We start from the raw sequence: 21739 nt of genomic DNA, 5'->3' as shown, positions 1-21739 counted from the left end.
CTCCAGAAATTAACTGGAATATTTATAAGACAAACTCCACAACTAAAAAGAGAGAAGAAGCCACAGTGAAGAAGGTAGAAAATGCAGATACATGGTTTAGGGGAGAAATAGATTGCAGCAGCTGTAGGGAGGAGGGAGCTGTGGTCACAGAAAAGGGTGAAGGTAGATCACACAGGGAAACTCACAAGAACATTTCCCTAAAACCACTGGCTGGAAAAAACAAGAGGTGCTGATTTTTGTGAGTTCTTGCAACCAGCAAGGCTTAAAGCCTGTAGTTTTAAAGGTCAGTGGGCTTGGCTAGGATAGATCTGAGAGGACACTGCTTAGCTCCTGGAGAGAAGGCAGGATAATAACCTGGGGGTGGGCAGTGTGGAAACAATACTCTGAAAATTGCCTGAGACACAGTGAAGGAGATATTTGCTCTTTTTGGAGCACAGCTCTGAGAGGCAGGGTGCATGGAGATGCCTCTTTAGGGACAAAGGAGCTGGCTGGTGCCATTTCCCTCCCCAGCCTCTCAGCATAAACACAGAGCCACCTGCAGAAAGCAGCACAGCACCAACACCAACTATCTAACTTGCTTACAGCAACCCCACCGCCTTACACTCAAGGGAACTGCTCTCCTCAGTCAAGCTTGCCTCAGTCCTGGTGCAGCAGGCTCCTTTCCCAGAAGACCAGCAGAAACTCAAGCTCACACCACACCTCCTTCCCAGAGAGTTCTGCAGGGCTTCAGTTCTAGTGTAAGTAGTGTCAGGCCTCATTTAACAAGCAAACCAGAGCACATCTAGTTAAAAGTCACCATATTCTGGCCAAGGACCAAACACTGCCAAGTACAGGCAAGAAGAGCCTCTGCATATTTCTTGTCTTAAGGAAAGCAGCCAGAATACAATAGCAGAGCACAGGCAGTATACATTGGGAAACACACCCTGATGAGCCAGGCCCTGGGCATTACATGAGCTCTTCTTCATAAAGCCATTACTCTCAGATGCAGGAAACATAACTGGCTTTTCTAACACAGAGAAGACAGAGTCTTAGACAAAATGCCATGACAGAGAAATTCATCCCAAATGAAACAAGAAGATAAAGCCACAGACAGAGATCTAAGTAAAACAGCTATAAGTATCATGCCTGGTGGAGAATTTAAAGCAACAATTATAAGGATACTTGCTGGACTTGAGAAAAGAGTGGAAGACATCAGGGAGACCATTACCACAGAGATAAAAGAGTTAACAAAAATCAGAGGTGAATTTATTTTTTTATTTAAATTCAATTTGCCAACATATCGTGTAACACCCAGTGCTCATCCCTTCAAGTGCCCTCCTTAATGCCCATCACCCATTCACCCTATTCCCCCAGCCCCTCCCCTTCTGCAACCTTTTGTTTGTTTCCCAGAGTTAGGAGTCTTTTTTGGTTTGTCTTCCTCTCTAATTTTTCCCCACTCAGTTTCCCTCCTTTCCCTTATAGTCCCTTTCTTATATCTCTTATATTCCATATAAGAGTAAAACCATATGATGGTTGTCTTTCTCCGATTGACTTATTAGAGATGAAATATATAATAGCTGAGATTGGAAATAGGCTTGCCTCGATGAACAGTAGAATGGAAGAAGCAGAGGGACAAACCAGTGATATAGAAGATAAAATAATGGAAAATAAGAAAGTCAAACAAAAGAGAGAAAGAAGAATTATGGAACATGAGAATAGACTTAGGCAACTCAGTGACTCCATCAAACACAGTAACATTCGTGTCATAAGAGTACCAGAAGAAGAGAGAAAAAGGAGCAGAAAATGTATTGAGGAAATAGTAGCTGAAAACTTCCCTAGCCTGGGGAAGGAAACAGATATCCACATTCGGGATGCACAGAGAACTCCCATCAAAATCAACAAAAGCAAGCCAACACCAAGACACATTGGAATTAAATTTATGAAATACAGTGATCAAGAAAAATTCTTAAAAGCAGCAAGACAAAAGAAATCCTTGACTTACAAAGGAGATTTCTGAACAAAAATGTGGCAAACAAGAAGAGAGTGGCATAATATATTCAAATTGCTGAATGGGAAAAATCTGCAATCAAGAGTACTTTCTAGCAAAGCTATCATTCAGAATAGAAGGAGAAATGAAGAGATTCCTAGACAAAAACTAAAGGAGTATGTGAACAGTAAACCATTCCTGCAAGAAATATTAAAGGAGACTCTTTGGGTGGAAAGGTAAGACCAAAAGTGACAAAGACATGAAAGGAGCAGAGAAAATCTCCAGAAACAACAAAATAATAAAATGGTACAAAATACATACCTATCAGTAGTGACTCTGAAAATGGATTGAATTCTCCAATCAAAAGACATAGAGTATTAGAATGGGTTAAAAAAAAAAAAAGACCCATCTATATGCTGTCTACAAGAGGCTCATTTTAGACTTAATGATACTTGCAGATTTATTTTTTAAATTTTTTATTGGAGTTCAATTTGCCAACATATAGCATAACACCCAATGCTCATCCCGCCAAGTGCCCCACTCTGTCCATCCCCAGTCACCACAACCCCCCGCCCACCTCCCTTTCCACTACCCCTTGTTTGTTTCCCAGAGTTAGGTGTCTCATATTTTGTCACCCTCACTGATATTTTCACTCATTTTCTCTCCTTTCCATTTATTCCCTTTCACTAATTTTTATATTCCCTAATATATGAGACCATATAATATTTGTGCTTTTCCTATTGACTCATTTCACTCAGCATAATACCCTCCAGTTCCATCCACGTCGAAGCATATGGTGGGTATTTATTGTTTCTAATGGCTGAGTAATATTCCATTGTATACATAGACCACATCTTCTTTATCCATTCATCTTTTGATGGACACTGAGGCTCCTTCCACAGTTTGGCTATTGTGGACATTGCTGCTAGAAACATCAGGGTGCAGGTGTTCTGGTGATTCACTGCATCTATATCTTTGGGGTAAATCCCCAGCAGTGCGATTGCTGGGTCATAGGACAGATCTATTTTTAACTCTTTGAGGAACCTCCACACAGTTTTCCAGAGTGGCTGTCCCAGTTCACATTCTCACCAACAGTACAAGAGGGTTCCCCTTTCTCCACATCCTCTACAACATTTGTTGTTTCCTGTCTTGTTAATGTTCACCATTCTCACTGGTGGGAGGTGGTATCTCATTGTGGTTTTGATTTGTATTTCCCTCATGGCCAGTGATGCGGAGCATTTTCTCATGTGCATGTTGGCCTTGTGTATGTCTTCCTCTGTGAGATTTCTGTTCATGTCTTTTGCTCACTTCATGATTGAATTGTTGGCTTCTTTGCTGTTGAGTTTAATAAGTTCTTTATAGATCTTGGAAACTAGCCCTTTATCTGATAGGTCATTTGCAAATATCTTCTCCCATTCTGCAGGTTGTCTTTTAGTTTTGTTGACTGTTTCTTTTGTTGTGCAGAAGCTTCTTCTCTTGATGAAGTCCCAATAATTCATTTTTGCTTTTGTTTCTCTTGCCTTCATGGATGTATCTTGCAAAAAGTTGCTGTGGCCAAGTTCAAAAAGAGTGTTGCCTGTGTTCTCCTCTAGGATTTTGATGGAACCTTGTCTCATCCAGATCTTTCATCCATTTTTTTTAAATTTTTTATTTATTTATGATAGTCACACAGAGAGAGAGAGAGAGAGAGAGGCAGAGACAGAGGCAGAGGGAGAAGCAGGCTCCATGCACCGGGAGCCCGACGTGGGATTCGATCCCGGGTCTCCAGGATTGCGCCCTGGGCCGAAGGCAGGCACCAAACCGCTGCACCACCCAGGGATCCCTCTTTCATCCATTTTGAGTTTATCTTTGTGTATGGTGTAAGAGAATGGTCTAGTTTCATTCTTCTGCATGTGGATGTCCAATTTCCCAGCACCATTTATTAAAGACACTGTCTTTTGTCCAGTGGATAGTCTTTCCTGTTTTGTTGAATATTAGTTGACCATAAAGTTGAGGGTCCACTTCTGGATTCTCTATTCTGTTCCATTGATATATGTGTCTGTTTTTGTACCAGTACCACACTGTCTTGATGACCACAGGTTTGTAGTACAACGTGAAATCTGGCATTGTGATGCCCCCAGCTATGGTTTTCTTTTTTAATATTCCCCTGGCTATTCGGGGTCTTTTCTGATGATACTTGCAGATTTAAAGTAAAGGGATGAAGAAATATTTATCATACAAGTGGATATCAAAAGAAAGCTGGAGTGGCAAAACTTATACTGGAAAAACCAGACTTTAAAATGAAGACTTTAAGAAAAGATGAAGGGGATGTCTGGGTGGCTCAGCAATTAAGCATCTGCCTTCAGCCCAGGGAGTGATCCTGGAGTCCCGGGATCAAGTCCCACAACGGGCTCCCTGCATGGAGCCTGCTTCTCCCTCTGCCTATGTCTCTGCCTCTCTCTCTCTCTCTCTCTGTGTGTGTGTGTGTCTCTCATGAATAAATAAATAAAATCTTTAAAAAAGAGAGATGAAGAAGCACACTATATCATAATAAAGGGCACAATCCAACAAGAAGATCTAACTATTGTAAATATTTATGCACCCAACATGAGAGCACCCAAATATGTAAAACAACTAATAACAATCATAAAAGGAACTAATCGATAATAATTCAATAATAGTAAGGGTCTTTGACACCCAACTTACATGAATGGACAGATTAAACAGAAAACCTACAAGAAAACAATGGCTTTTAATGACACACTGGAATAGATGCATTTAACAGATATATTTAGAATATTCCATCATAAAAGAGCAGAATATACATTCTTTTCAAGTGCACATGGGACTTAATCCAGAATACACACATATTAGGTTAGGCCTCAACAAAAAGACTGATATCATGCTGTGCACAATTTCTGACCACAATGCTATGAAACTTAACCACAAGAAAAACATTTTGAAAGACCAAAATTCCTGGAGGTTAAACAACATACTACTAAACAATGGGGTCAACCAGGAAATCAAAGGAGAAATTTAAAAAATACATGGAAAGAAATGGAAATGAAAACACAATGGTCCAAAAACTTTGGGATGCAGCAAAAGTATTCCGAAGAGGGAAGTTTATAGCAACACAGACCTACTTCAAGAAGAAAGAAAAATCTCAAATATGCACGCTAACATTATACCTGAAGGAGCTAGAAAAGGAACAATAAATGAAAACTAAAGCCAGCAGAAGGAAGGAAATAGTAAAGACTATAACACATAATAATTATAATAAAATACTATATAATAAATATATATCTTATTAAAATAAAAAGATGACAGTAAAGCAGAAATAAATTATATACAAACTTTAAAAAAAGGAACAGATCAATGAAACAAGGAGCTGGTCCTGTAGAAAAAAATCAATAAAACTGATAAAAATCTAGAACGACATAAAAAAGAAAAGACACTGAGGAGGGCACATGATGGGATGAGCACTGGGTGTTATACTATATGTTGTCAAATTGAACTTCAATAAAAAAATAAAGTCAAAAAAAAAGAAAAAGAAAAGAAAAGAAAAAAGGCCCAAACAAATAAAATCACAAATGATAGAGAAAAAAATAATATCTAACAGCACAGAAATACAATTATAAGAAAATATTGTGAAAAATGATATGCCAACAAATTAAACAAACTGAAAGAAATGGATAAATTCCTAGAAACATAAACTACCAAAATTGAAATGAAAGAAATAGAAAACTTGAACAGACTGAAAAACAGCAAAGAAATTGAATCAGTCATAAAAAAAAAATCTCTTAATAAATGAAAGGCCAGGGGCAGGTGGCTTCACAGGAGAATTCTTCCAAACGTTTCAAGAAGAGTTAATATGTATACTTCTCAAACTATTCCAAAAAATAGAAAAAGAAGGAAAAGTTACATATTTATACTATGAGGCCAGCATTACCCTGATACCTAAACCAGATAAAGATTTCAGTATAAAAGATAACTATAGATCAATATCTCTAATGAACATGGATGCAAAAATTCTCAGTAAAATACTAGCAAACCAAATCCAAAGTTCATTAAAAGAATCATTCACCACGATCAAGTGACATTTATTCCTGGGCTGCAAGAGTGGTTTAATATTTGCAAATCAATCTGATATACCACATTAACAAAAGAAACAATAAGGACCATATGATCCTCTCAATAGATGCAGAAAAAGCCTATGACAAAGTACAACATCCATTCATGATAAAAACTCTCAGCAAAGTAGGTTTACAGGAAACATCAACAAAATAAAGGCCATATGCAAAAAAAGAAACAAAAAACCCACAGCTAATATCCTCAATGGGAAAAAAAACTGAGAGCTTTTACCCTAAGGTCAGGTACAAGATGTCCACTCTTACCACTGTTATTTAAGATAGTACTGCAAATTCTGGCCACAGTAGTCAGACAACAAAAAGAAATTAAATGCATCCAATTCAGCAAAGAAGTCAAACTTTCACCATTTGCAGATAACATGATCCTCTATATAGAAAACCCAAAAGATTCTTCCAAAAAATTACTAGAACTGATACACTAATTTAGTAAAGTCGCAGGATACAAACAACATACAGAAATCTGTTGCATCTCTCTACACCAATAATGAAGTAACAGATAGAGAAATTAAGGAATCAATCCCATTTACAATTACACCAAAATCCACATGATATCTAAGAATAAACTTAACTAAAGAGAAGAAAGACTGGTACTCTGAAAACTATAAAAAGCTGATGAAAGAAATTGAAAAGGATACAAAGAAATGGAAAAGCATTCCATTCTCATGGATGGAATAATAAGCATTGTTAAAATGTCTATATTACCCAAAGCAATCTACACATTTAATGCAATCCCTACCAAAATACCAACAGCATTTTTCACAGAGCTAGAACAATCCTAAAATATGTTTGGAACCACAAAAGACCCCAAATAGCCAAAGCAACCCTGAAAAAGAAAAGCAGGGGCAGCCCGGGTGGCTCAGCGGTTTAGCACTGCCTTCAGCCTGGGGCCTGATCCTGGAGACTTGGGATGGAGTCCCACGTCGGGCTCCCTGAGTGGAGCCTGCTTCTCCCTCTGTCTGTGTCTCTGCTTCTCTCTCTGTGTGTGTCTCTCATGAATAAATAAATAAAATCTTTTTTTAAAAAAGAAAAAAAGAAAAGCAAACTTGGAGGCATCTCAATCCTAGACTCCAAGTTATATTACAAAGTTATATTGATGGGACACCTGGATGGCTCAATCAATTAAGCATCTGCCTTTGGCTCAGGTCATGATCCTAGGATACAGGAGTAGAGTCCTGCAAAGGGCTCCCTGCTCAGCATGGAGTCCACTTCACCCTCTGCCCCTCCCCCCCACTCCTGTGCATGTGCTCTCGAGCTCTGTCTCTTGCAAAAATAAATTTGAAAACTCAACGCTGTATGGATTAAAACAGTATGGTACTGGCACAAAATAGATACATACATCAAGAGAACAGAATAGAAAACCCAGAAATGAACCCACAACTTCATGGTCAATTAATTTTCAACAAAGGAGGAAAGAATATTCAATGGGAAAAAAGACAGTCTCTCCCATAAATGGTATTGGGAAAACTGGACACCATGCAAAAGAATGAAACTTGCCCACTTTCTTACACCAGATGCAAAACTAAATTCAAAATAATTAAAGACCTAAATCTGAAACAGGAAACCATTAAAATCCTACAGGAGAACACAGCACTAACCACTTTGACATCGGCCACAGCAACTTCTTACAAGATAGGTCTCCTGAGGCAAGGGAAACAAAAGCAAAAATAAACTATTAGGACTTCATCAAAATAAAAAGTTCCTGCACAGCAAAGGAAACAATCAACAAAACTAAAAGATAACCTTTGGAATGGGAGAAGATATTTGCAAATGACATATCTGATAAAGGGTTATTATCCAAAATCTATAAAGATCTTATCAAACTCAAAAAATGAATAATCCAATTTAAAAAATAAGCAGTAGACATCACTCATCATCAGGGAAATACAGATCAAAACTACACACCTGTCAGAATGGCTGAAATCATCAACACAAGAAACAAAAGGTGTTGGCAAGGATGTGGAGAAAAAGGAACCCTCTAGCACTACTGGTGGGAATGCAAACTGGTGCAGCCAACACTGGAAAACAGTATGGAGGTTCCTCCAAAAGTTAAAAATAGAACCACCCTATGATTCAGCAATTATACCACTAGATATTTCCCCCAAAAAAAACCCACAAAAATACTAATTCAGAGGGATACATGCACCCTGATGTTCATAGCAGCATTATCTACAATAGTCAAATTAGGGAAATAGCCCAAATGTCCATGGACTGATGAATGTATAAATAATCTGTGATACGCACACACATACACACACACACAGGAATATTAGCCATAAAAATAATGAAATCTTGTCATTTCCAATGACATGAATAGAGCTAGAAATTATTTTACTAAGCAAAAACAGAGAAAGACAAATACCATGTAATTTCACTCATACATGGAATTTAAGAAACAAAACAAATAATCATAGGGGAGAGAGAGAGAGAGAGAGACACCAAGAAATGAACTCTTAACTTTAGGGAACAAACTAATGGTTACAAGAAGGGAGGTAGGTAGGGCGACAAGTTAAATAGGTGCTGGAGATTAAGGAGTGCATTTGTGATGAGCACTGGGTGTTGTATGGAAGTATGGAATCACTATATTGTATACCTGAAACTAATATTACACTGTATGTTCATGAATTGAAATTTAAATAACAACTTAAAAAATGAAAATCTTCTAAAAGAATTTATAAGCAGAAGTGGAATAATCATAGCATACATATACAAGTGATCACAACTTGAAGTCCAGGTTTACAGTGCTATAGAAGGAATAAAAAAGGGTAAGAAATGTTCTGAGGCCAGAAGCATAGAAGGCAAAGGAGCAATCCGGTCAGCTATAAAGCTATCAGTGAGAGTGGAGAGTTGTAAGAGAACTGTCCTCAGCACCCTGTCCTTATTGCTATCTTCTCCCTGGGTTATTTCAACCACAACTTAGAACCCAACTTCCACTTTTCAATATTATGTCTCCAGCCCTAATGTCTGTCCTAGTACTAGACTCATATATCTAACTGCCTGTGGGGGTATCTCTCTTAGGATGCCCTACAGGTATCTCAATATCAATATGTCTACAGGTGAACTCCCTCACAAACAGCTTCTTTTTCATTCTCCATCTAAGTCTATAGCATCACTATCTACTAGTGTCCTGTATCAGAAACCTGGGAATTACCTTACTCATTTTCTCATCCCTGCCCCTGACATTTCTATGAATTCTATCAACCAAAGAGCTCTCTACACTGTTCTCTCCACTCTAACTTCCACTGCCTTAGTTTACATATGGAATTATTGTGACATATCCTTAATGTGTCTCCCTGACTCCAGTATCTCCCCTTTTTCCTTGCCATTTCAATTTCTACATTTATCTCCTGAATGATCTTTCAGAAGTCACTGCAGGGGTAGCCTGGGTGGCTCAGCGGTTTAGTGCCGCCTTCAGCCCAGGGCGTGATCCTAGAGACCAGGGATAGAGTCCCACGTCAGGTTCCCTGAATGGAACCTGCTTCTCCCTCTCTCTGCCTCTCTCTCTCTCTCTCTCTCATGAATAAATAAATAAAATTATAAAAAGAGGAAGTCACTGCAGAACAAGCCAAAACATGAACCCTTTCCATTTAAGACTAATAAATAAAATACATACATTGAAATGGAAAAAAACAACAGTTTAAAAAGAGAGCTAAAACAATAGGATTTAAACCTCTGGGATTTATCCATCTTCTTAAGTAGTATTTTGATGCCTGGTACATTATTTTTTTCTATCTGATGCAAGACACTTAGAGAAGAAATGTTAATCTACTTCAGTGTGAGTTCACAAAACAAAACATAATTCCCAAATAATAAATAATGAGTTTCTGATTTTTTCAAAGGGAAAAATAAATTAAAACCCAAAATGAGTGTATCTACATGGCCAGTCCCTTCCGTGAATAAATAATAGCACAGAAAAGAGAATAAAGAGAATTAAATTAGAAAGGTAGACTAAAGGAAATTCTAATATTAGGCCAAGGAGTGTGTCACAGGAAGCCATCAAATACTTTTAAGCTTGAAAGTAGCATGATCATAGGAAACAGAAGTTAGAAAGAGATTAAAGTTAGGGAGATTATTTAGGAGGCAATGCAGGCATTCTTTAAATGGGACTGGATATCAAAAGAAGTTTCTGAGACAGTAGCAACAAGACTTGGGGATCAATTTGCTATGTTATTAAAGGCAAGTGCTGTTGACGATTTTGAAGTTTCTAAACCGAACATAGGAATATAGGGGGAAAATCATTTCTTGGGGGGAAGGGTGAACATTTGGATTTTGGATATCTTTGGGATATGAAAGAAATTGACTCTAAACCAAGAGTTGTTAAACTACAGGCCAAATCCTGCCAGTGCCTGTTTTTATACATAAAGTTTTACTGGAATATAGCCAATCTTATTTCTTTTTTTTAATTTTAATTAATTTTTTTAGATTTATTTATTTATTGATGAGAGAGACAGAGACACAGGCAGAGGGAGAAGCAGGCTCCATGCAGGAAGCCCGACGTGGGACTCAATTCCGGGTCTCCAGGATCACATCCTGGGCTGAAGGCGGCGCTAAACCGCTGAGCCATCCGCGCTGTCCAATCCTATTTCTTCAAGTATTTTTAATGCATGTTTTATGCTACAAGTAGTTGGGATAGAGATCTTTTGCTTACAGAGCTTCAAATAATTAGTACCTGGCCCTTTACAAAATATGCTGACCTTCGTATTCTAGTTCAGGAATGTCTGGAACAGGAGATAGATACAGAATCTTCCTGGTGGGGAGGGAGCTTTTCCCCCCATTCTAGAACATTCCACCGAAGGAGGGGAGGGGCCCCTGCTGTGGGACAAACCATTATGGTGCGGGGGGAGAGTGGAGAATGAAACTTTTTATACTTGATTACGAGTGTTTCACCTTCTCAGTTCTGTCTTTCCTGACCCCTCCTGTTTCTTCACCCACGTCGAGGACTTTCAAAATTGTAGCAAGTTCCCTTATGTCCTGGGGAGGAGATGGAGGACCTTCCTCATGCATTCCTTCCCACCCCCACTGTCTCTGGAAGTTGGAACACTCCCAGGGTAAAAGCCTCGAGGGTTGGCCTGGAGACTTCCTTTCTTCGGAGCACCTCGAGGGAGAGGTACGCTTTCTCTTCTGGTACTGGTATGGTAGGTGGGCGCCATACGTCTGCCCCTCCTCTAACCACAGCTAGAAAGGCGAGGTCTGGTGAGAAGTGTACTAGGGCAGGGCAAGCCAGTCAGGGGTCTTTGTGAGGGGGGCGGAGGGGGGCGGAGGGGGGCGGGGTGGGCCCATCCGAAGGGAAGAGATCGAGTGGGGAGGGTCTAAAGGGAAGAGGCGGGGGCAACTGGTTGATTCACCCCACAGGGCCAGCCAAACCCCTAAGGCCTTCAGTCATCATGGCCTTGAAACCTGAGGACCCTAGTGGTGGTTTCCAGCATGACAAGGTGGTAGCTTTCATCAATGAGAAGATGGCCGGGCACACGAAAGGCCCCGAGTTCTACATCGAGAATCTATCCCTGTCCTGGGAGGAGGTGGAGAACAAGCTCAGGACCATCCTGGAGGACAGCGCAGTGTCCAGCGAGGCTAAAAACGCCTGTGCCTGGAGCAGCCTGGCCCTGGGCGTGCGCTTTGCCCACAAGCAGGGCCAGTTACAGGGGCGCAGGGTACACTGGCTCCAGGACTTCGCCAAACTGCATAAGTCCGCCACACAGGCCTTGGCCTCAGACCTAAAGGAGCTCACAGCACAGCAAGATATGGAGCGCCAAGAGGCAGCCTTTCAGCTGCGGCAGACACAAGCCAACCTGGCAGAGATGCAGAAGGAACGGGACCTCCTGAGGTGGAAGCTCCTCCGGGCTGTAAGATTACCTCACCTTGGTCCCCTGCCCCATCTACCTGCCCCACCCCCTTATTACCCCCAGAATGGGTCTCAACCCTGCCCACTTCTCTCCAGGAGCTGGGGTCTCCGCAGGAGTGGGAGCAGAGGGTTCAGGTCACAGAGAAGCCAGGCCTGACCACTGCCAGTGGGACTGGGACAGAAGGAGCAGGTGAGGAGGAAGAGGAGGCGGGGGCTGCTGCTACTTCTGCTACAACTGCTGACACTATAAGAAGAGGAAGACGACAGAAGGACTCAGAAGGGTCAGAGGTCACAAAGAAACTGGGTAGAGGCCCCACACACATTTTTGGAGCTGAGGAGCAGAAAAATTACACCACTGGTGGGCAGAGGGAGGGAGATCTCAGGTCAATAGAAACAGCCATGTTTTATTTCTCTGGGACCATGAAGCGGGGGTCCAGAGTCACACCATCGCCCCTTCCTGTCCAGCTCCCTGCCTCATTCACATACTCCTACTCATGCCCTTCATCCCCCTTCCCACCTACACCCACACCATCCCCACCAGCAGCAACGTTCACAGCAGGAGGAACTCCGTCTCCAACATCTCCCCACTGGAAGCCCTCTGATGTTAGTGTGTGGTCTGATGCAGGGTCCCAGGGAACAGAAACTCAAGAATCCCAAAGAGACAGGCGAAACTCTGAACCCTATCAGCAGAGAAGACTTCCCATATTTCGCAGGCCTGGGGATTGGGACTGTCCTTGGTGTAAAGCTGTGAATTTTTCACGGAGGGAAATCTGCTTCCGCTGTGGGAGGGGAATTTGGCTGCAAAGCCCTCAGTGAATTCAGAAATGTGAAATAGAACATAAATATATCCCAGTGGGAAATCAATTTTCAGAGGGAGGGGAAGGGTGAGGGAGGGTGGGCAGATGGGGCAAGGGGGTTATGAAAGAGGTGGAAAAGTGGGTTGGGAGGTGGGGTACGGCATGGCGGCTGGGGAGGGTATATAGATTGGGTGGTTGAGGGCAGGAGTAAAACATAGAGACTTACTTTGATTACCCCCTTTGTGTTCCAGAGCATTAGCATTCCACACCCCAGAAGCACCTTAGCTTCTTAGTATGTGTCTCCCTCCCCAACGCTAGTGTCTGCTGGACCTGAGCAGCCATGTATATGACAAGGCTAGGCTGTATATGATTGGAGCAGGAGTGGACATTTGACCTATCCTGGGCCAAACAGGTTCTCACTCTAGAGAATCTGAACAGAGAGGCAGATTCCATAGGTTGATGCTGGGGAAGGATACAGTGGGTCCTTTGGAGTTGGGGCCAAGGTCAGAATCATAGGTACTGAGGCCACAGCTGAGACCTGACTCTGGATGTGAGGGAGCATAACCATGTGCTTTACAAAGGCCAGATGTCTTTTAGAGGATGCCAGTATGAAGTCCCAGGGAGTATACAAGCACAGAGAAGCTTGCAGGAGTTGATCCTGCAACCTCAGAGAGACAGAGTGGTGGTGTAACAACTTTTCCTGCAATTGTGCCATATGAAAATGCACTCTGTACAGATCCCTTTTTCTGTAAGCTAACTTGAGTGGGTTCCTGTTCTGGGAAACCAGATTATTTCCAAGTTAGAAATTGGAAAGAATAGTTGCAAACCACAGACCATCAAAGAAAATGTCGGAACTGGCTGGGGAGGTATGTCAGGGAGTGATGGGAGGTGGGGATTCCTGCATCCCAAGAGTCTCCAGGAACTGGACAGGAAACTTGTTCGTGTTCTGATCAAGTTGTATCGCAAGAAACAATCAAAACAGGCCTGAGGTTAACCACAGGCTTACAGCCCAGCAGAGATTTGCCACCCCAAGGTAATCTCTCAGGGCTGTGTACAGAGGACACCAGCATCAGCTGCAGGCAAGGATGGCTAAGGCTGTTCAGCCCTATGATTGAAGAATCTTCCCAGTACCCAGTTGACAGAACTGGGTACAGTCAGATCTGAACAGGGAACTCATGCCGCTGCCAAGGAGGTGAGTCAGCACTGATGGTGCCCAGAGGGTTTACTGGTTTAGACCACTGACCAAAGTATGTTGCCATCCTGAGGGATTCTCTCCCTCAACCCATAACCAGGATAATAGTGGGAGAAGAATCTGGCTACAAAGCCCTCAGTGAATTCAGAAATATGGAACAGAATATATCCCAGTGGAAATCAATTTCCGGAGGGAGGGGGTAAACCAAGAAAGGGGGAGGGGAAGGATTGTATCTCCCCTCTTATGACTATACGCTGTATTGAGCATGGCTAAATGTATGGTTTAGCCCACAGGTGGAAGGTTGGTAAGGGGTCACACCACCTGTACCACACAGACAACTGGAAGAGCCTTGGATTTTATCTGGGGCCTGTGGACCTAGAACCTGAAGCTGTCATGAGCCTGGTACGTCTCTGCAACATCTGGACATGACTTTGAGTTGTCTCATTTGGGAACAGATACAATTATTTTCAAGATTTGGGGCTAAATCCCTAGGTAGTTATTAAAGGGCCTATATTTGTCAGAAATGTCCTTGGGCTTGTTTAAATTTCTCTAGGGCAGGGTTTCACAACCTCGGTACTCTTGATACTTTGGGTTGGATACTTATGTGTTTCAGGGTACTGTTCTATGCATTTAGGATGTTTGGTAGAATCACTAGCCTCCACACCAGATGGCAATAGCACCTACTCCTCCATTGTTACAACCAGAAACGTCTCCAGATACTATAACATGTCCACTGGAGGGCAAAATCACCCCTGTTGGGGACCATGTAAGCTATAAGGTCCTTGAGAGTAGTAAGAACAGGGTAAAGAGAGTTATAAGGAGAGCATGCTCAGCAGTGCCCAGGGCTGCAGGAGGCCCTAAGGAGGAGAAAAAGGTATATTTTTGAGCAGATATGGGGAGGGAAGAGGCAGAAACCAAACTGCAAGAACCAGGGAGTAGGTGGGAAGCAAAGAAGTACAGTCCATACAGGAAGATCTTCAAGGACTCCTGGCTGTGAAAGGAAGGCGTGGGGTAGGATACATTGCTGAGAGATACAAGGTTCTTTTTTTATTTTATTTAATTATTCATGAGAGACACACAGAGAAGCAGGCTGTCCATGGGGTGCCCGATGTGGGAATCGAACCCAGGACCCCAGGATCACGCCCTGAGCCAAAGGCAGACCCTCAACCACTGAGCCACCCAGGTGCCCCCAAGGTTGTTTTAAATAATGGGAGAACTTGAACCATGGAAGAGACAGCTGAAGAAAGCTTGAAAACACAAGAAATATGTAAAAGAAGGGAATAGATACTGTATACTGTTTTGGAGGCATGTCCATTATACTATTCAATGAAAAAATTGTTTGTATGAAACAAAACCCCCAAAGTTCTCTAAGTGTACATACGTATGATATGCATATTATAGATTTATGTATGCCTTGTGTTATAGATTGGCATTTCAAAAAGTACAGAAAAAGTCTGGAAAAGCTTTTTTTTTTCTTTTCAGAAAAAAAGGAATAGGATGGGGCAGTAGGTGGAGAGCTTCTATTTTATATACTTTTGTGTTGTGAAAATAAATGTTCATAGATATACCAAAAAAAAAAGAAAGAAAGAAATGGAAGTGAATTTGCTGGCTTCAGTGGGTTTGTAAAGGCCACCTCTTCCTTTGGGACAAGAGAAGAGAAGAGACACTGATCTGTGAGACAAAAAGATGGGAAACAAAGAGGGTTCCCTCATTTGTCCCTTAGACAAGGCACCTGAGAATGAAGACAGATGGGGGCTTCTGGGCAGTGGCATACTTAGGTATATGGCATATTTATGGGGATGTGGGAAGGAAGGGGAGAGGAAAGAATCATCAAGCTGTACATAGGATCCACTTAGGATAGGACCCAACTGAAAGAACCAAAGGGGAAGGCAATGGGGAAGCTAGGAGGGCCACTGGAAAGGAAGGTGAGTAGTTCTAGGAGGGGCACCAGAGACAAATCTCTGATGTTACAATTTGTTTTCATAATAATTTTTTTTCAAGAAAAGATTTCAGTCCGTTTGGATTTTGAGTTTATGTTTGGTAGGATTTAGAAAAAATGATATTTTCATGATTTCATGTGTTACAGTTTAAAAGTTTTTTCTCTATATGTCAAGAGGAAAGAATTTAATAAATTAAAATTGATTTCATTTTTATCACTAAATATCAACAAACCCAACAAAGGTGATCTGACTTGGCCTTTGAGCCTTTGGGCTAGCATGCTTAGTGGATAGCTAAAGAGTAAGACAGCTGTAAAAATGATGGTGCTGGAAAAAATACCCAGCTCTAATTGTCAAGGGAAGAGGATGAAACTTTCACAGGAGCCAATGTCTTAGTCAAAACCAGTGATTTTTATCTCTATAAAATTGCTAATGATGCTCTCTGGGCTTGCATTTGAGGTAATGGCAAGCAAAGTTGTGAAAGGGAATGACCAGGGAAGGTACTTCTGACCTCCCTGTTTCTAATAACCTATCCACACTCTGGGAAGTCAAACTTGGCTACACCTTTCTCTAAAATAATGGAAAGTAGGAGGGCGGGGCAAGATGGCTGAAGAGTAGGGTCCCCAAGTCACCTGTCCCCACCAAATTACCTAGATAACCTTCAAATCATCCTGAAAATCTACGAATTCGGCCTGAGATTTAAAGAGAGAACAGCTGGAATGCTACAGTGAGAAGAGTTCACGCTTCTATCAAGGTAAGAAGACAGGAAAAAAGAAATAAACAAAAGGCATCCAAGGGGGCGGGGCCCCGCGAGGAGCCAGACTAAGGCCGGGGCGAGTGTCCCCAGGACAGGAAAGCCCCAACTAGAGAAGCCTTCACCAATCTTCCCGGACAGAAAGGGGATCGCAGGGAGTTAGAGCAGGATCCCAGGAGGACAGGGATGCCCTCAGGCTCCCTTGGACACTAACAGAGCACCTGCGCCAGGGGGGAGAGCGCGCCACATCCCGTGGCCGAGCTCCCTAAAGGGCTGCAGCCCGCGGCTGGACCCAGGAGCAGCTCGGAGGTGGCTAAGGCAGCGGCTCCGCGGTCCGGAGCGCGAATCCAACAGCGGAGGCTCGGAGGCACAGGGCGCCGGGGATACAGCCAAAGATACGGCACTCCCCCCAGGACAGGCAGAGGCCAGGAGGCCACAGGACAGCAAGGACGCTCCTGCCCCAAGCTGAGCAGATCAGCGGCCGTGCCCCCGGAGCATCCAGGACCCTGCAGACTGAGAGCTCCGTAGTTACTGCAGGAGCTGAATCCAGGGCTGGAGAGCTTGCCGCAGCCACTGTTGCTGTTCCTCTTGCGGCTTCACGGGATAAACAACCCCCACTGAGCCTCACAGTGGCCTCACCAGATAAATAGCTTAAACATCTTTCACTGAGCCCTGAACCAGGCAGAGGGCTGAGCAACTCCCCCAAATGTTCACACCTGAAAATCAGCACAGCAGGCCCTTCCCCCAGAAGACCAGCTAGACTGACGGGAAAAATAAATTATTGACCAAGCAACACTGGAAAGTTCCAGGGGAGGTCGAGGGATTTACACTATATAGAATCAGAGGATACTACCCCTTGTGTTTTGTTTTTTGATTTCAGTTTGCTTCCCCCCCTTTTTTTCCATTTCCTTTCTACCCTTTTTTCTCTTTTCTTTTTTTCTTTCTTCTTTTGTTCTTTTTCTTTCTTTCTCTTCTCTCTTTTTCTCCTATTCCCAATACAACTTGTTTTTCGCCACTCTGCACTGAGCAAAATGACTAGAAGGAAAACCTCACCTCAAAAGAAAGAATCAGAAACAGTCCTCTCTCCCACAGAGTTACAAAATTTGGATTACAATTCAATGTCAGAAAGCCAATGCAGAAGCACTATTATAAAGCTACCGGTGGCTCTAGAAAAAAGCACAAAGGACTCAAGAGACTTCATGACTGCAGAATTTAGATCTAATCAGGCAGATATTAAAAATCAATTAAATGAGATGCAATCCAAACGAGAGGTCCTTTTCTTTTTTTTTTTCAAACTAGAGGTCTTAATGACAAGGGTTAACAAGGTGGAGGAACAAGTGAGTGACATAGACGACAAGTTGATGGCAAAGAGGGAAACGGAGGAAACAAGAGACAAAAGACCATGGGATTCAGGGAAATAAGTGACAGCCTGAGGAAGAAAAATCTACGTTTAATTGGGGTTCCTGAGGTGCCAAAAGGGACAGAGGTCCAGGATATGTATTTGAACAAATCATAGCTGAAAACTTTCCTAATCTGGGAAGGGAAACAGGCATTCAGATCCAGGAAATAGAGATCCCCCCTAAAATCAATAAAAACCGTAAAACACCTCGACTTTTAATACTGAAACTTGCAAATTCTAAAGATAAAGAGAAGATACTTAAAGAAGCAAGAGACAAGAAATCCCTAACATATGGGGAGGAATATCAGATTAACAGCAGACCTCTCCACAGAGACCTGGAAGGCCAGAAAGGACTGGTAGGATATATTCAGGGTCCTAAATGAGAAAAACATGCAACCAAGAATACTTTATCCAGCAAGACTCTCATTCAGAATGGAAGGAGAGATAAAGAGCTTCCAAGACAAGCAGGAACTAAAAAAATATGTGACCACCGAATCAGCTCTGCAAGAAATTGGAAGGGGGACTCTTAAAATTCCTCTTTAAGAAGTCCAAAGTAACAATCCACAAAAACAAGGACTGAAGAGGTATCATGATGACACTAAACTCATATCTTTCAATAGTAACTCTGAATGTGAACGGGCTTAATGACCCCATCAAAAGGCGCAGGGTTTCAGACTGGATAAAAAAGCAGGACCCATCTATTTGCTGCCTACAAGAGACCCATTTTAGACATAAGGACACCTACAGCCTGAAAATAAAAGGTTGGAGAACCATTTACCATTCAAATGGTCATCAAAAGAAAGCAGGGGTAGCCATCCTTATATCAGATAAACTAAAATTTATCCCGAAGACTGTATGAGAGATGAAGAGGGACACTATATCATACTTAAAGGATCTATCCAAGAAGAGGACGTAACAATCCTCAATATATATGCCCCGAATGTGGGAGCTGCCAAATATATCAATTAATAACGAAAGTTAAGACATACTTATATAATTATACATTTATACATGGTGACTTCAATCTAGTGCTTTCTACACCCGATAGGTCTTCTAAGCACAACATCTCCAACAAGAGCTTTAAATGATACACTGGACCAGATGGATTTCACAGATATCTACAGAACTTTACATCCAAACTCAACTGAATACACATTCTTCTCAAGTGCACATGGAACTTTCTCCAGAATAGACCACATACTGGGTCACAAATCGGGTCTCAACCGATACCAAAAGATTGGGATCGTCCCCTGCATATTCTCAGACCATAATGCCTTGAAATTAGAACTAAATCAAAACAAGAAATTTGGAAGGACCTCAAACACGTGGGGGTTAAGTACCATCCTGCTAAAAGATGAAAGGGTCAACCAAGGAACTAAGGAAGAATTAAAAAGATTCATGGAAACGAATGAGAATGAAGATACAACCATCCAAAATCTTTGGGATGCAGCAAAAGCAGTCCTGAGGGGGAAATACATCGCAATACAAGCATCCATTCAAAAACTGGAAAGAACTCAAATACAAAAGCTAACCTTACACATAAATGAGCTAGAGAAAAAACAGCAGATAGATCCTACACCAGGCAGAAGAAGAGAGTTAATTAAAATTCGTGCAGAACTCAACGAAATCGAGACCAGAAGAACTGGGGAACAGATCAACAGAACCAGGAGTTGGTTCTTTGAAAGAATAAGATAGATAAACCATTAGCTAACCTTATTAAAAAGAAGAGAGAGGAGACTCAAATTAATAAAATCAAATGAGAAAAGAGAGATCACTACCAACACCAAGGCAATACAAACGATTTTAAAAACATATTATGAACAGCTATATGCCAATAAATTAGGCAATCTAGAAGAAATGGACGCATTTCTGGAAAGCCACAAACTACAAAACTGGAACTGGAAGAAATAGAAAACCTGAACAGGCCAATAACCAGGGAGGAAATTGAAGCAGTCATCAAAAACCTCCCAAGACATAAGAGTCCAGGGCCAGATGGCTTCCTAGGGGAATTCTATCAAACTTTTAAAGAAGAAATCATACCTATTCTACTAAAGCTGTTTGGAAAGATAGAAAGTGATGGAGTCCTTCCAAATTCGTTCTATGAGGCCAGCATCACCTTCATTCCAAAACCAAAGACTCCACCAAAAAGGAGAATTACAGACCAATATCCCTGATGAACATGGATGCAAAAATTCTCAACAAGATACAGGCCAATAGGATCCAACAGCACATTAAGAAAATTATTCACCATGACCAAGTAGGATTTATCCCCGGGACACAAGGCTGGTTCAACACCCGTAAAACACTCAATGTGATTCATCATATCAGCAAGAGAAAAACCAAGAACCCTATGATCCCCTCATTAGCTGCAGAGAAAGCATTTGCCAAAATACAGCATCCATTCCTGATCAAAACTCTTCAGAGTGTATGGATAGAGGGAACATTCCTCAGCATCTTAAAAGCCATCTACGAAAAGGCCACAGCAAATATAATTACCAATGCGGAAGCACTGGGAGCCTTTCCCCTAAGATCAGGAACAAGACAGGGATGTCCACTCTCACCACTGCTATTCAACATAGTACTGGAAGTCCTAGCCTCAGCAATCAGACAACAAAAAGACATTAAAGGCAGTCAAATTGGCAAAGAAGAAGTCAAACTCTCCCTCTTCGCCGATAACATGATACTCTACATAGAAAACCTAAAAGCCTCCACCCCAAGATTGCTAGAACTCATACAGCAATTTGGTAGCGTGGCAGGATACAAAATCAATGCTCAGAAATCAGTGGCATTTCTATACACTAACAATGAGACTGAAGAAAGAGAACTTAAGGAGTCAATCCCATTTACAATTGCACCCAAAAGCATAAGATAACTAGGAATAAACCTAACTAAAGAGGTAAAGGATCTATACCCTCAAAACTATAGAACACTTCTGAAAGAAATTGAGGAAGACACAAAGAGATGGAAAAATATTCCATGCTCATGGATTGGCAGAAATAATATTGTGAAAATGTCAATGTTACCCAGGGCAATGTACACGTTTAATGCAATCCCTATCAAAATACCATGGACTTTCTTCAGAGAGTTAGAACAAATTATTTTAAGATTTGTGTGGAACCAGAAAAGACCCCAAATAGCCAAGAGAATTTTAAAAAAGAAAACCATATCTGGGGGCATCACAATGCCAGATTTCAGGTTGTACTACAAAACTGTGGTCATCAAGACAGTGTCATACTGGCACAAAGACAGACACATTGATCAATGGAACAGAATAGAGAACTCAGAAATGGACCCTGAACTTTATGGTGAACTAATATTCGATAAAGGAGGAAAGACTATCCATTGGAAGAAAGTCTCTTCAATAAATGGTGCTGGGAAAATTGGACATCCACATGCAGAAGAATGAAACTAGACCACTCTCTTGCACCATACACAAAGATAACCTCAAAATGGATGAAAGATCTAAATGTCAGACAAGATTCCATCAAAATCCTAGAGGAGAACACAGGCAACGAACGCCCTTTTTGAACTTGACCACAGTAACTTCTTGCAAGATACATCCACGAAGGCAAAAGAAACAAAAGCAAAAGTGAACTATTGGGACTTCTTCAAGATAAGAAGCTTTTGCACAGCAAAGGATACAGTCAACAAAACTAAAAGACAACCAACAGAATGGGAGAAGATATTTGCAAATGACGTATCAGATAAAGGGCTAGTTTCCAAGATCT

General features: G+C 41.7%; 2 protein-coding genes across 2 annotated transcripts in view; one reads left to right on the top strand and one right to left on the bottom strand.

Annotated features, from left to right (window-relative positions):
• The window catches only part of IL1RAPL2 (interleukin 1 receptor accessory protein like 2), a 1329588-nt gene that overhangs the window by 594784 nt on the left and 713065 nt on the right, over window positions 1-21739 (bottom strand). The window lies entirely within an intron of this gene.
• Window positions 11147-12666, top strand: LOC112649314 (testis-expressed protein 13B-like). The gene is given in 4 exon segments (XM_025431556.3): window positions 11147-11197; window positions 11443-11933; window positions 12029-12263; window positions 12266-12666. Coding segments are annotated over 3 exon segments (963 nt in total). The 5' UTR covers window positions 11147-11197; window positions 11443-11474; the 3' UTR covers window positions 12535-12666.

This window comes from Canis lupus, chromosome X, assembly GCF_003254725.2.
Source record: "Canis lupus dingo isolate Sandy chromosome X, ASM325472v2, whole genome shotgun sequence".
Classification (NCBI taxonomy): Eukaryota; Metazoa; Chordata; class Mammalia; order Carnivora; family Canidae; genus Canis; species Canis lupus.
The sequence above is the reverse complement of the archived record's forward strand: the minus strand, read 5'-3'. Positions and strand labels throughout refer to the sequence as shown.